This window comes from Scyliorhinus torazame, chromosome 1 (genome assembly GCF_047496885.1).
Source record: "Scyliorhinus torazame isolate Kashiwa2021f chromosome 1, sScyTor2.1, whole genome shotgun sequence".
Classification (NCBI taxonomy): domain Eukaryota; kingdom Metazoa; phylum Chordata; class Chondrichthyes; order Carcharhiniformes; family Scyliorhinidae; genus Scyliorhinus; species Scyliorhinus torazame.
The window spans coordinates 245,554,249-245,566,882 of NC_092707.1; the positions used below are offsets into that span (position 1 = coordinate 245,554,249).

A 12,634-nucleotide genomic window follows, 5' to 3' on the forward strand; every position below is an offset into this window, starting at 1 on the left:
GAAGAGATCGAAGAGGGGCTGTGGGCAGATGCCCTAAGTAGGGTAAACTCTTCGTCCTCGTGTGCCAGGCTTAGCCTGATACAATTCAAGGTCTTGCACAGGGCGCACATGACCGGAGCACGGCTCAGTAAATTTTTCGGGGTAGAGGATAGGTGCGGGAGATGCGCGAGAGGCCCAGCAAACCACACCCACATGTTTTGGTCGTGCTCAGCACTGCATGGGTTCTGGGTGGGGGTGGCAAATGTGCTTTCGAAGGTGGTGGGGGTCCGGGTCGAGCCAAGCTGGGGGTTGGCTATATTCGGGGTTGCAGAGGAGCCGGGAGTGCAGGAGGCGAGAGAGGCTGATGTTTTGGCCTTTGCGTCCCTAGTAGCCCGGCGAAGGATATTGTTAATGTGGAAGGAAGCTAAACCCCCGGGTGTGGAGGCCTGGATAAACGACATGGCAGGGTTTATAAAACTGGAACGGATAAAGTTCGCACTAAGAGGTTCGGCCCAAGGGTTCACCAGGCGGTGGCAACCGTTCATTGACTATCTCGCAGAACGATAAAGGAACTGGGAAAGTAGCAGCAGCAACCCAGGGGGGGAGGGGGGAGGGGGAGGGGGGGTCCTCAGAGGTGTTTTTGTATGGATATTTTCACTTGGATATGTATATTGGCTTGTTTGACTTTATTATTTGGGAGAGTTAATATTCTGTTATGGCAGTTGCCATTTAGTTTATATATTATTTATTTATTTGTTAAAAAACGGTCACTATTATTTATATTGTTTTGTTGTTGTAAAAAGGGAAACGTTTTTGTACTGTTTTGTTTGGCCGAAAAAAAATTTGAATAAAATATATATTTTTTAAAAGATTAGGGAACCCACGTGGGCAGGCAAGGTTTAATGCTTTTACTGGGTTTCTGGTCTTATAATTCTACTTGTGACAATAAAGATTATTTACATTTAATTTATATTTGGGTTCAGTTTCTTCACAATCAAAGTAATTTATTCTGTTTGGAAAAGTAATGTTTTGCCTTGAGATGTAAAATTTCCCAGCCAGTCATGCCATAAATAAATTTACAAAAAAAATCTGTCAACTGATTCATGTTGACATAAATGCACATCGTAAATGTCTGACTGACGTGCGTGAAAGCAGTTTAGACATTGGATACTGTTTAATTGCTCATTTACATCCTATGGTGTGATCTTCAAGTTACCGGGGATGAAATTGGCTTTTGGTGCAGTACAAAATGGATGGAAACGAATCAGCAGACAATTTTATATCCCAACTGATTTTTTTTCTTTGATTTTTGTAGTTGGAATTATGGGATTATACCAGCTCGCCATGTTGACACAACTGAAACTAGATTCCTCATCAAAACAAAAATCTGGGCTATGATTTTGTCACCAGGTGCAGGTTTCAATAATACAAAAATAATGCAACTTTTCTTTCCTGATCTTAATTAAAGGTGGGCTAAATAGTAATTGCAAAAATCTGGCTTTCTTGTGCCTTTATCAAAAATGGTTGACAGCCATATCTTTAAAAGAATGAAAAAAGTATAAAAAGACCATAGGCTTTTAGTGATTAGACGTCTGCTTTTCATAAGTTGATATTGTAGGACCCATCTTCCCAAATTTCATAGGGGCAACATGTTTTCCTTGTATCATAGACGGCTATAGCATAGGAGGCAATTTGATACATCATGCTACGCGAGCTCTCCGAAAGAGGTACTCATCCGTTCCACTCTGCTATAGATGCTGCAGCTATTTGCCACTTTAACTGTAACTGAAACCCATTAAAATAATGGTTGCGTAAAAAGGGAGTGCCAGGGAACCTTAAAAAAAGCATATTTAATTAACAAATTGCAAAAGCTCCCACTGAAACCGAAGTCGAATACTCAGCGCAAACAAACTGAAAACTAGTTTCAAGAAGTTCACCTGGTATTCCCAGTTTTTAACAAAAGCTTTGACACAGGGTCATCTGGACTCAAAACATTAGCTCTTTTCTCTCCCGACAGAGACTGCCAGACCTGCTGAGATTTTCCAGCATTTTCTCTTTGATCCCAGTTTTTAAAATGAACATATGAAATAGGAGCAGCAGTAGGCCATTCAGCCCCTTGAGCCTGCTCCACCATTCAATAAGATCATGGCTGATCTCTTTGTGTTTTGATGTTCTACATTCTCATCTCCCCTAGATTACCTTTATTTCCCTTGCATAACAAGAATCTACGTACCTCTGGCTTAAAAATATTCAGTTATCCTGCTTCCAACACCTTTTGAGGCAGAATTCCAAAGTCACAGAACCCCGAGAGAAATAATTTATCTTCTTCTCTGTCCTAGAAGGGTGACCCCTAATTTTAAAACAGTGCTCCCCTTGTTCTGGACTCACTCCCGAGAGGAAACATCCTTTCTGCATCCACCCTGTCAAGACCATTCAGGATCTTAAATAAGGAATCCAAAACTACAAACAGTATGAAAGATGCAGTTTCACCAATGCCCTGTATAACTGAAGCATAATATCCTTACTTTTATGTTCAATTCCTTTTGTAATAAAGGATAGCATCCCATTAGACTTCTTAATTACATGCTGTACCTGCGTACTAACGTTTTGCGACTCACGCATGAGAACATCTAGATCCTCTGCAACTTAGAATTCTGCATTCTGCACTGTAAATTCTATGATAATGATAATTGTTCTCCACTGAAGCAATACTTTGCTTTTTTATTCTTCTTGCCAAAGAGAACAACTTCACATTTGCCCACATTATACTCGATCCGCCAGATTTTTGCACACTCACTTAATCTATCTATATCCCTCCGTAAATTCCTCAAGTCTTCCTCAACATGACAACACCAACACCAGACCGATTCGAGTACTGCCTCTGTAATTGTCTCTCCGGCACCCAAATGTATATCTACCTCCCAGTCTCCACCCCCCCCCGCACCCCCCCCCCCCCCCCCCCCCCAAACAGATGCCTACTTATGCGTTGTAAATAATAGAGTTGCTGCCGTTGAGCTGGTGCATGATACCTTACCAGTTACTTTATTTTATTTATTTGGTATGTTTGTGTGTGCCCTTTTCTTATTCTGTGTACATAACGGTAAATATACTTTGTTCAAAAACCCAATAAAAAACATTTATTAAAAAAAAAGTTCTCCTCAACATATTTACCCACCTATTTTTGTGTTGTCTGCAAAGTTAGCTAATATTCCTTTGCTTCCCTCATCCAAGTCATTGATATAAATTGGAAAATCGTTGTGGCCCCAGCACAGACCCCTCCACTCATCACACCCTGTCAATCAGATAAAGACCAATTTATGCGCACACTGTTTTCTGCCAGCCATCTTCTATCCAAGCTAATATGTTAGTTCCAACATCATGAGCTTTTATTTTCCACAATAACCTTTGATGTGGCATCTTATCAAATGTCCTATGGAAATCCAAGTACACTCTGCCTACAGGCTTCCCTTTATCCACAGCATGTTACTCCTTCAAAGAATTCTAATAAATTGATTAAACATGATTTTCCTTTCACAAAACAATGCTGACTGACTCTTCCAGATTACCTTGAGTTTTTCTAAGTGCACAGTTATAACCTCCTTACTGATCGATTCTAACACCTTCCCTATAACAGATGTCAAGCTAACTGGCCTATGATTTCCTGTTTGCTGCTTCACTCCCTAATTAAATAGAGGGGTTATATTTACTACTTTCCAGTCTGATGGAACGCTTCCGGACTCTTGCATCTTTTTGTAAATTAACACCAACACACCTAATACTTCATTAGTCACCTCTTTTAAGACTTTAGGATGAAGTCCATTGGAGACTTGACAGCCTGCAGTTTCATCAGTTTGCTCAGTACTGCTTGCCCAGTAATTTCAGCCTCCTGATTTACAGCTATTACAGGAATGTTTTTGTACCCTCTATAGTGAAGACAGAAGCAAAATATTTGCTCATTTCATTTACCATTTCCTCATCTATTTATTCACTCTTCATTCGCACTCTAAAGGACCAACACTCAACTTTATTTACTCTTTTCCGAATTAAATACCTGTAGACTCTCTTGTTATCTGTTTTTAAATTCCTAGTTAGCTTCCTCACATACTCTCTCGTTCTCCTGATTAATCTTTTAGTCATTCAAATGGACACGGTTAATACGATGGAGGAACTTGCAAAATTAGGTGAGGGTAAATTTCACACAAATTTTGAACTTAAATTAGGCCTGTACTTGTTTGGAGCCTAATTTAATCCAGCTCCTTCAGTTGCTAGTCCCACCTCCCCCTTGGTCATTGATGATTTTGTTTCAGTGACAGCCATAGCTGCACGTCCCCCAGCATCCATTTAAAATCAGGCATGCTGAGATCACATTAAGAAATATTGTCTCATATGTTTTTTTTAAAACTCTTAACAGACTCCTTTAACTGTAAGATTTACTCATGCAGATGCAAGGTTGCAAATTCTTTTTTTTGAGGGAATTGAGTATCTTTCTAGAAATGCAGACAAGTATCAGGTATAATGGAATGATGTAATTAGTTTTTCACTGGCGTGACTTACTCAAAACCAGTTCGAGACTATGTACAGATTACTCACTTCAATTAACTATCAACATGTTATTTACAAGTAATACATTTTAGGCATCACATAAGTGTTTATCATAGTGAAATTGTTGCTCTCCCACACTCTGCAACAGGTTACAATTCTAAATCAGCTGTGCTTGTCGCATCAAGATCCAGCCCAGAATTTCAGTACGAAAAGTATGTGCACACTTCATCATCATTGGTACCATCTTTCAGATGAGACATCAAATCAATCCTCCTTTGCCTTTCATTGGCTATAGAAAATCTCAATGCACTATTCAAACAATAGAGGAATTTGTTCCTGGCTAATGACTTCAAAATAGATAAAACTGGTCATTTATCTTTGTGATGTTTGTGGGACATTGCCATTCTTAAACTGACTAACAGCTGACACAGTACAAGTGACTACACGTCAAAAATAATCGATTGATGTGAAGCACTTTGGATGCTACAAATACGAGTTTGTTTCAGTATTCTACCAACAGGCAATATGAAAACACAGCTGATTACTTTGTTACTGTTGGTGATTTAAAGAAATACATGATTTACACGCAATTTAATCTTTGATGTTCACACCTCTGAAGCCGAAAGTTTGAAAAGGCAAATACTATCCTATTTTTTGATATGCAACTTCATAACATTTCTAAATAAATTTACTATCCATTGTAAGATCATTTAGACTAGCAAAGCATGCATTTCAGTAAAATTAAAAGCAAGCAGAATCAGCTGCAAAATGCTTACTTATTTCCACCTAATAAATAACTGCTCTGCAGTCCTTGGCCATACTCTAGCTGTAGATCCTGCAAGTTAAAAGAAAGCAGAGACATGTTGCAAATACATGATTCACATCAATTATTGTTACGGTAAACATAAAGCCACTTTACATAAAAGCTTTAAAACGATAAAATGGAAGAATGATTCAGTGTTAGACAGGATAGATTTGCAAGAAGTTTGGTGAAGCAAAGAAACTAGACAGCACGGTGGCACAGTGGTTTGTTCTGCTGCATCATAGCTTAAGAGACCTGGATTCAATTCTGGCCTTAGGTGACTGCCTGTGTGGAGTTTGCACGTTCTCCCCATGTCTGCATGTGTTTCCTCCAGGTGCTCTGGTTTGCTACCACAGTCCAAAGATGTGCAAGTTAGGTGGATTAGCCACGATCAATGCGTGGGGTTACAAGAGTAGGGCAGGAGTGAGCCTAGGTAGACTACTCTTTCGGAGGGTCGGTGCAGACTCATGGGCCAGATGGCCTCCTTCTGCTCTGTAGGGATTCTATCTGCAAGTCCCAAATTTGTCAGCTATTAGAATTTTCCGAACAATTCATTGGCAGATTCAGTAAATTTGTTTTTCGGTAATTTATGTGAAACAGTTAAGATATGGCACATTGTTCAGATGAACTTCAAGTCATCGTCAATTATAGGCATAATTTGCACTCTAAGCACACTTTCCCCATCAAGATGATTCAATCAGGAACACTTCAATCTGAATCAAAAACATGCGTTCATGTGCCTGTATTCTATCCTTTTCAACTTACCCAAGAGCGAAGCAGGTTTTCTGCTGATTACGGTGGTTTTGTACGTGCAACAGGTACATTAGGATTATGTGTTCATTCATTTCCATACTCTTTGCAGGGTCTTGCTGTGAGTAAACAAGTTGCTATATTTCCTACATTACAATGACTGCACTTCAAAATACTTCATAGTTTCAGGGAGCTTTGCGCACAAGCAGTGGGAGAGAACACGTCCTGAGTGAGACACAGCGAGAGAGAGTGGGTATCGTGAATTTTGAGCACAGTGGGAATTCGGGTCAGAAGAGAAAGTGGTACTTATTTTTTCTTGGCTTTCTAACTTCTTAAATCTTGAGAGTTGTCTTCCCTGCTGCAGCAGTAGAGGCGACAGGGGAGAGAGCTGATTGGTAAGTAAGGTAAGTATGGTCAGGTAAGTATTTACTACCTTTATCACTTATAGTCTGTGAGGTCTTTTGCAGGTTATCGTTTGAAAGGCTCTGTAGTAGCAAGGAACCAGAGAAGTTGGGCCTTAGAGAACTGGATATAATCTGATATTAAGCATCATCCAAAGGTTTAATATAAAGATGTAAATTATGACAGGAGAGCGGCAAGTTATGATGCCCTTCTCATGCTCCATGTGGGAAGCCAGGAACAATTCCACTGCTCAGGACCAGCACGTGTACAGGAAGTGTCTCCAATTCTGCTCCTGGAAGACTGGGTTTCGGAGCTGGAGCAGTGGCTGGGGACACTGTGGAGCATCCACGACGTGCAAAGTATAATGGACAGCACATATAGAGAGGTGGCTTCCCTGCAAGTTAAGAGTTCGCAGGCAGGAAGGAAAATGGGTGACCACCAAGCAGAACAAGAGGACTAGGTAGGCAGCGCAGGAATCGCCTGTGGCTAATTCCCTGCAAAACGGATATGCCGCTTTGGATACTGTTGAGGGGAATGACCTCTCAGGGGAAAACAGCAACAGCCAATATCGATGCACCACAGTTGGTTCTGCTGCACAGGGGAGTATTAAAAGATGTGGGAATGCAATAGTTATAGGGGATTCAATTGCAAGGGGAATAGATAGGCGTTTCTGTGGTTGCAAACAAAACTCCAAGATGGCATGTTGCCTCCCTGGTACTAGGATCAAGCGTGTCTCAGAGTGGTTCCAGGAGGGGCAGAACAGTAGCACAGTGATTAGCACGGTTGCTTCACAGCTCCAGGGTCCCAGGTTCGATTCCCGCTTGGGTCACTGTGTGTGTGGAGTCTACACGTTCTCCCTGTGTCTGCGTGGGTTTCCTCCGGGTGCTCCGGTTTCCTCCCACAGTCCAAAGATGTGCAGGTTAGGTGGATTGGCCATGCTAAATTACCCTTAGTGTGACCAAAAAGGTTGGGTAGGGTTATTGGGTTATGGGAATAGGGTGGAGGTGTGGGCTTGGGTAGCGTGCCCTTTCCAAGGGCCTCCTTCTGCACTGCAAAATTCTATGATATCTATGATTATGGAGGAGGGAGGGTGAACGATTGGTGGTCGTGGTACATATTAGTACCAATGACACAGGCAGAAAAAAATGGATGAGGTCCTAAAAGCCAAAAATAGGGAGTTAGGAACTAAGTTGAAAAGTAGGCCTCAAAGGTAATGATCTCAGGATTACAATCAGTGCCACGTGCTAGTCAGATTTGAAATAGCAGAATATCTCACATGAATATGTGGCTGGAAAGATGGTGCAGAGGGACACTTTCAGATTCTTAGGACATTGGGACCGGTTCTGGGGGAGGTGTTACCAATATAAACTAGATGTGTTACACCTGGGCAGGACTGGGACTAATGTCCGAGGGTGAGTGTTTTCTAGTGTGGTTTCAACTAGAATGGCAGGGGGATGGGAACCCAAGCAGAGTGACGAGAGAAAGAAAAACAAGACAGTAATAAAACAGAAAACAGTAAAATACAAAAACTGTAGACAGGGCAATCAAGGTTGAGAGGCAAATAGGGCCACAGTACAAAGGAAAATTTGCATGATTAAAAATAGCAAAAGGCAACCTAAAGTCTTTGCATCTTCAGAATAAGGCAAACAAACTGGCAGCACAAATCTAGATTAATGGATATGATCTCATAGCCATTATGGAGACATGGGTACAAGGAGATGAAAGGAGATGAAAACTAGGAGCTTAACATTCAGGGATATTGAATCTTTTGAAAGGACATGAGGGAAGGAAAAGGATGGCACTCTTAATAAGAGATGAAATGAGGACAGTTGTGTGAGACGATCTAGACTTGCATGATGTAGAGTCCAATTGGATGGAGGTAAAAACCAGCAACAGAAAGAAGTAGGAATTGTGTATGGATCCCTGAACAGTAACCACACTGTAGGAAAGGGTACAAATCAACAAAATAGGAGCATGTAAAAGGAATGGAGCAATAATTAAGGATGACTTTAATCTTCATGTTGATTGGGTTAATCAAGTTGGAAAGGGAGCTACGACAACAAATTCCTAAGAGTTCATTCAGGATAGTTTCCTGGAGCAGTATGTCATGAAGCGAATCAGAGAACAGGCGATCTTGGATCTGGTAATGGGTAGAGTAAAAGATTCCCTTGGAAGTAGTGATCATAACGTGATAGAATTTAATATTCAGCTTGAGAGTGGGAAACGTGGTTAGAAACAACTTCATTTAACTTAAAGAAAATTACAATGAAATGAGGATAGAGTTCGCTAAAGTGGACTGGGCAGATAGATTAGCTGGAAAGACAGTAAACAAGCAGCGCCAGACATTTGGGGGGTAATTCATGATTCTCAGAAAATGAATGAATGATTTGAAGAGAGGGATAAACCAGCTATGGCTAACCAAGGAAGTTAAGGAGAGTATTTAGTTGAAAGAAAAACCATATAAGGAGGCAAAAGATAGCGATATCCCGAAGACTGGGATAAACTCAGCATCCAGCAAAGGAGGACTAAAAAGATAATAAAGAGGGAGAAAAGAAACTATGAGAGCAAATTAGCAAGGAATATAAAAACTTACAATAACAGCCTCTTTAAATATATAAAAAGGAAGAGATACAAGTGAAATAGGCCCTAGAATATTAATCTGGGGAGGTACTTATGGGGAATAAGAAAATGGCAGAAGAGTTAAACAGATATTTTGCATTAATCGTTATGGTAGAAGATACTTCAAACTGTTAAGTAATGGGTTAAGAGTTAAGTAATGCATTAAGAGACATTGCAATTAGTTGTCTCATTTATGTTAAGTATCCAATGATTGACACTGATATGTAAAGGAGCTTCAGGTGGTCCTTGTGTCAGGTGGTGTGTTGTTAGAGTTTGTGCAGAGGCTGTGGAAGTGAAATAAATGGTGTTTGGTGAAAAGGAACAGGGCTTTTGACTCTTCATGCAACGGTAACTAAAACGTATAACACAAACATCCCATTAAAACTAGAGAATAGAGGGGGAGGAATTAAATATCATCACTAGAGAAGTAATATTAGACAAACTAATGGGGTTAAAGGCAGATACGTCCGCTGACTCTGATGATTTGTGTAGGATCCTCCTATTTAATCGCACTCTATTCCCTTTTCCTCCTTTTAATTCCCATTATTCCTTTGGTTATTTCAATTTGTGTACCTGGAAAATTATGTACCTATGCCTTTAAGATGGACTTCATCTTTAATTTGAGTGGCTGGTAAACTCAGGGTTGACCTATGATCCTAAGGCAACGCAGGTTGCATAGAGCTGTTTACATTTCAGGTCAGCAGATTCCAGGGCGATCAATGCGGACACATCTTGATGGGTTTAGCTGTCGGCCAATGGCCTGACCCGAATTACTGGGCCTCATCACTGGATTGTGCTGCTTGGTCCGTTTTTTCTCTGGAATGTTCTCTCCTCTTTGAAATTGTGTTTCCAGTTTTAGTTTTTTTTTAAAACTCAGAACTGAAAGAGGCTCTTTGAGTTTCTCCCTCCCTGAAAAGATATAACTCTCTGAAACATCCTGATGTATGTTTGATTGAGTAAAGCTGGAGGACATTCTAGTGAGACTGGATAAAATCAAAAATGCAGGCTGAGAAATGAATTTGAGGGGAGCCAAAGCAAGTCTTAATACTTGAACAGGCCTGAGGCGGATCCTTTGAGTGAAGGCCCAGATTAACAAGGTTAAAGTGACTCGCCAGAGGAAATCCTACCGTCTGAGAGTACTGATTGAATGTTCCTGCCAGAGGATCTCCACTAGCAGTCCACTGATGGCTTCAATCACTCCCCATCCTGGGAGGACAGCCTGCTGCAAAGACACCAACATCGGAAGCAAGGACTCTCTCTCTTCATCTTAATCCTTCTTATTTTAACCCTTCCTCTGTGTTTGGGTAGAGGATAGGATGGTAGAAGTGGGAGGGGGGGCTAGATGACAAGCTGGCTGTTATTGTGTTATGATTATTGCATATTTCAACATTGTTTGTTTCTGTTTAAAATAAACTGTTATTGTGTTCAATTTACAAACCTAGTGGCTATGACTTATTGAGCAGTCAAGAGCCAAAGAGTCTGCAAATTTTATACAAATCATTGATTAATTGATTTCTGTAGGGACTCCAGGGTCTGTGGGGCTGGAATTGACTGCGCACTAGCCCAGGATGTCGTAACACTTGCATCTTAGGGTCCTAAAAGAAGTAGCTAGAGGTATTGGATGCATTGATTGTGATTTTACAAAAGTACTTGGAATTGGGAGAAGTATCAGAAGATTGGAAAACTGCCTGTGTGACACCCCTATTCAAAAAGGGATAGTGGCAAAAAGTGGGTAACTATAGGCCGATTGCCTTAACATCTATTGTTGCAAAAATGTTGGAATAAATTATTAAGGAAGTAATAGCAGGGCATTTGGTAAAGCATAATCTAATTAAGCAGAGTCAGCATGGCTTCATGAAAGGGAAATAGTGCCTGGCTAATTTATTAGAATTTTTCAAGGAAGTCGCAACCAGAGTGGGTAGAGAGGCACCAATAGATGTGTTGTATTTGGTCTTTCAGAAGGTGTTCGACAAGATACCTCAAGGTTAAGTCATAAGAAAGAGCCCATGGAGCTAGGACATTGGCATGGGTAGTGAATTGGCTAATGGGCAGGAAACAGTGAGTGTGGATAAGGGGCTCTTTTTCAGGTTGCCGACCTGTACCCAGTGGAGTTCCAAAAGGATCAGTGCTAGGACTGCAACTGTTTACAATATATATTAATGACTTGAAGGAAGGAAATTAATGTACTGTAGCAAAATTTGCAGACGACACAAAAATAGGTGGAAAGGCAAGTTGCGAGAAGAATACAGTTTGCAAAAGAGATATTGATAGATTAAGTGGGCAAAAAGTTGGCAAGTGGGAGTATAACGTGGGAAAATGTGAAGTTGTTCATTTTAGAAGGGAGAACAAAAGAATAAAGTATTATTTAATTGGAGAAAAATTGCAGAAAGCTGAAAAACAGAGACCTGCGGGTGCTTGTGCTCAAAACACTAACACACAGGTGCAGCAGGTAATTAGGAAGGCTAATGGAATGTTGCCCTGATTTTAAAGGGGTTTGAGTATAACAGCAGGAAAGTTTTGCTGCAACAGTACAAGGTACTGGCAAGGTCACATCTGGAGCAGTGTGCACAGTTTTGGTCCCCTTAACTAAGGAACGATATTATCTTGGTAGAGGCAGCTCAGAAAACTTTCACTAGGATCATCCACTGTATGGAGGATTGTATCATGAGCAAAGGTTAAACAGGTTGGGACTCTACTCATGGGAATTTAGAACAATGAGAGGTGATCTCATTAAAATATATAGGATTCATAAGGGGCTCAACTGGGTAAATGCTCTGAGGATGTTTCCTCTCATGGGAAAGTCTAGGACATAGGGCATAGTGCAGAATGAAAGGGTGCCAATTTAAGACTGCGATGAGGAGGAATTTATTCTCTCAGAGGGTTGAGTGTCTTTGGAACTCCTTGCCTCAGAGAGCAGAGTCCTTGAGTGTGTTTAAGGCTGAGAAAGATTCTAGGGTTATGGGGAAAGAGCTGGAAAGTGAACGTTAGTAATGTGGGTCAGCCATGATCCTATTGCATAGTGGAGCAGGCTCGAGGGGCCGAACAGCCTACTCCTGTTCCTATTTCTTATGGTCTTACTATGGTCAGGTCACATGAAAGGCACTTTATAAATCAAGGTTTTTATTTTAGTGGCAATAAAGCTTGAGCTCTAATTTTCACATGCTGCAGACTAGAGTGGGCTTTGTCTGGACAATTAACTCTTATAACAACCAGTTGAGAACTTTCTTCACTCTTTGCTGCGTTGAAAGATCCAGATCACTAGCATTAACATGTTGCTGATTAAAACAGGAAACGCCAGTTAAAGGGAAAACGTTGGGGAAAATGCCAAAGAAATTATCCCAACTGTCCTGCCATTTTCAGCCACAACACATAATTGCCCAGCTATGAGCTACATTTCCAGATCATCACAAAGGTTATTAAAAGATAATTTTGAAGCACTTGACGAGAAACAAGCAAACCTGCACTTTAAGCAATACTTTATTCTTTAGGGGATATAAAGAAGCATATAATTGGTGTGTACGCCAATGGAATCAAAATGAA

General features: G+C 40.7%; 1 protein-coding gene across 8 annotated transcripts in view; it reads right to left on the bottom strand.

Annotated features, from left to right (window-relative positions):
• Positions 1 to 12,634, bottom strand: part of LOC140420140 (mitogen-activated protein kinase kinase kinase kinase 3-like) — a 438,778-nt gene that overhangs the window by 125,886 nt on the left and 300,258 nt on the right. For all 8 annotated transcript variants that reach the window (XM_072504215.1, XM_072504206.1, XM_072504185.1 and 5 more), the window contains one exon: positions 5,298 to 5,356. In XM_072504215.1, the coding sequence (XP_072360316.1) occupies positions 5,298 to 5,356 (59 nt within the window). The remainder of the gene's footprint in view (positions 1 to 5,297; positions 5,357 to 12,634) is intronic.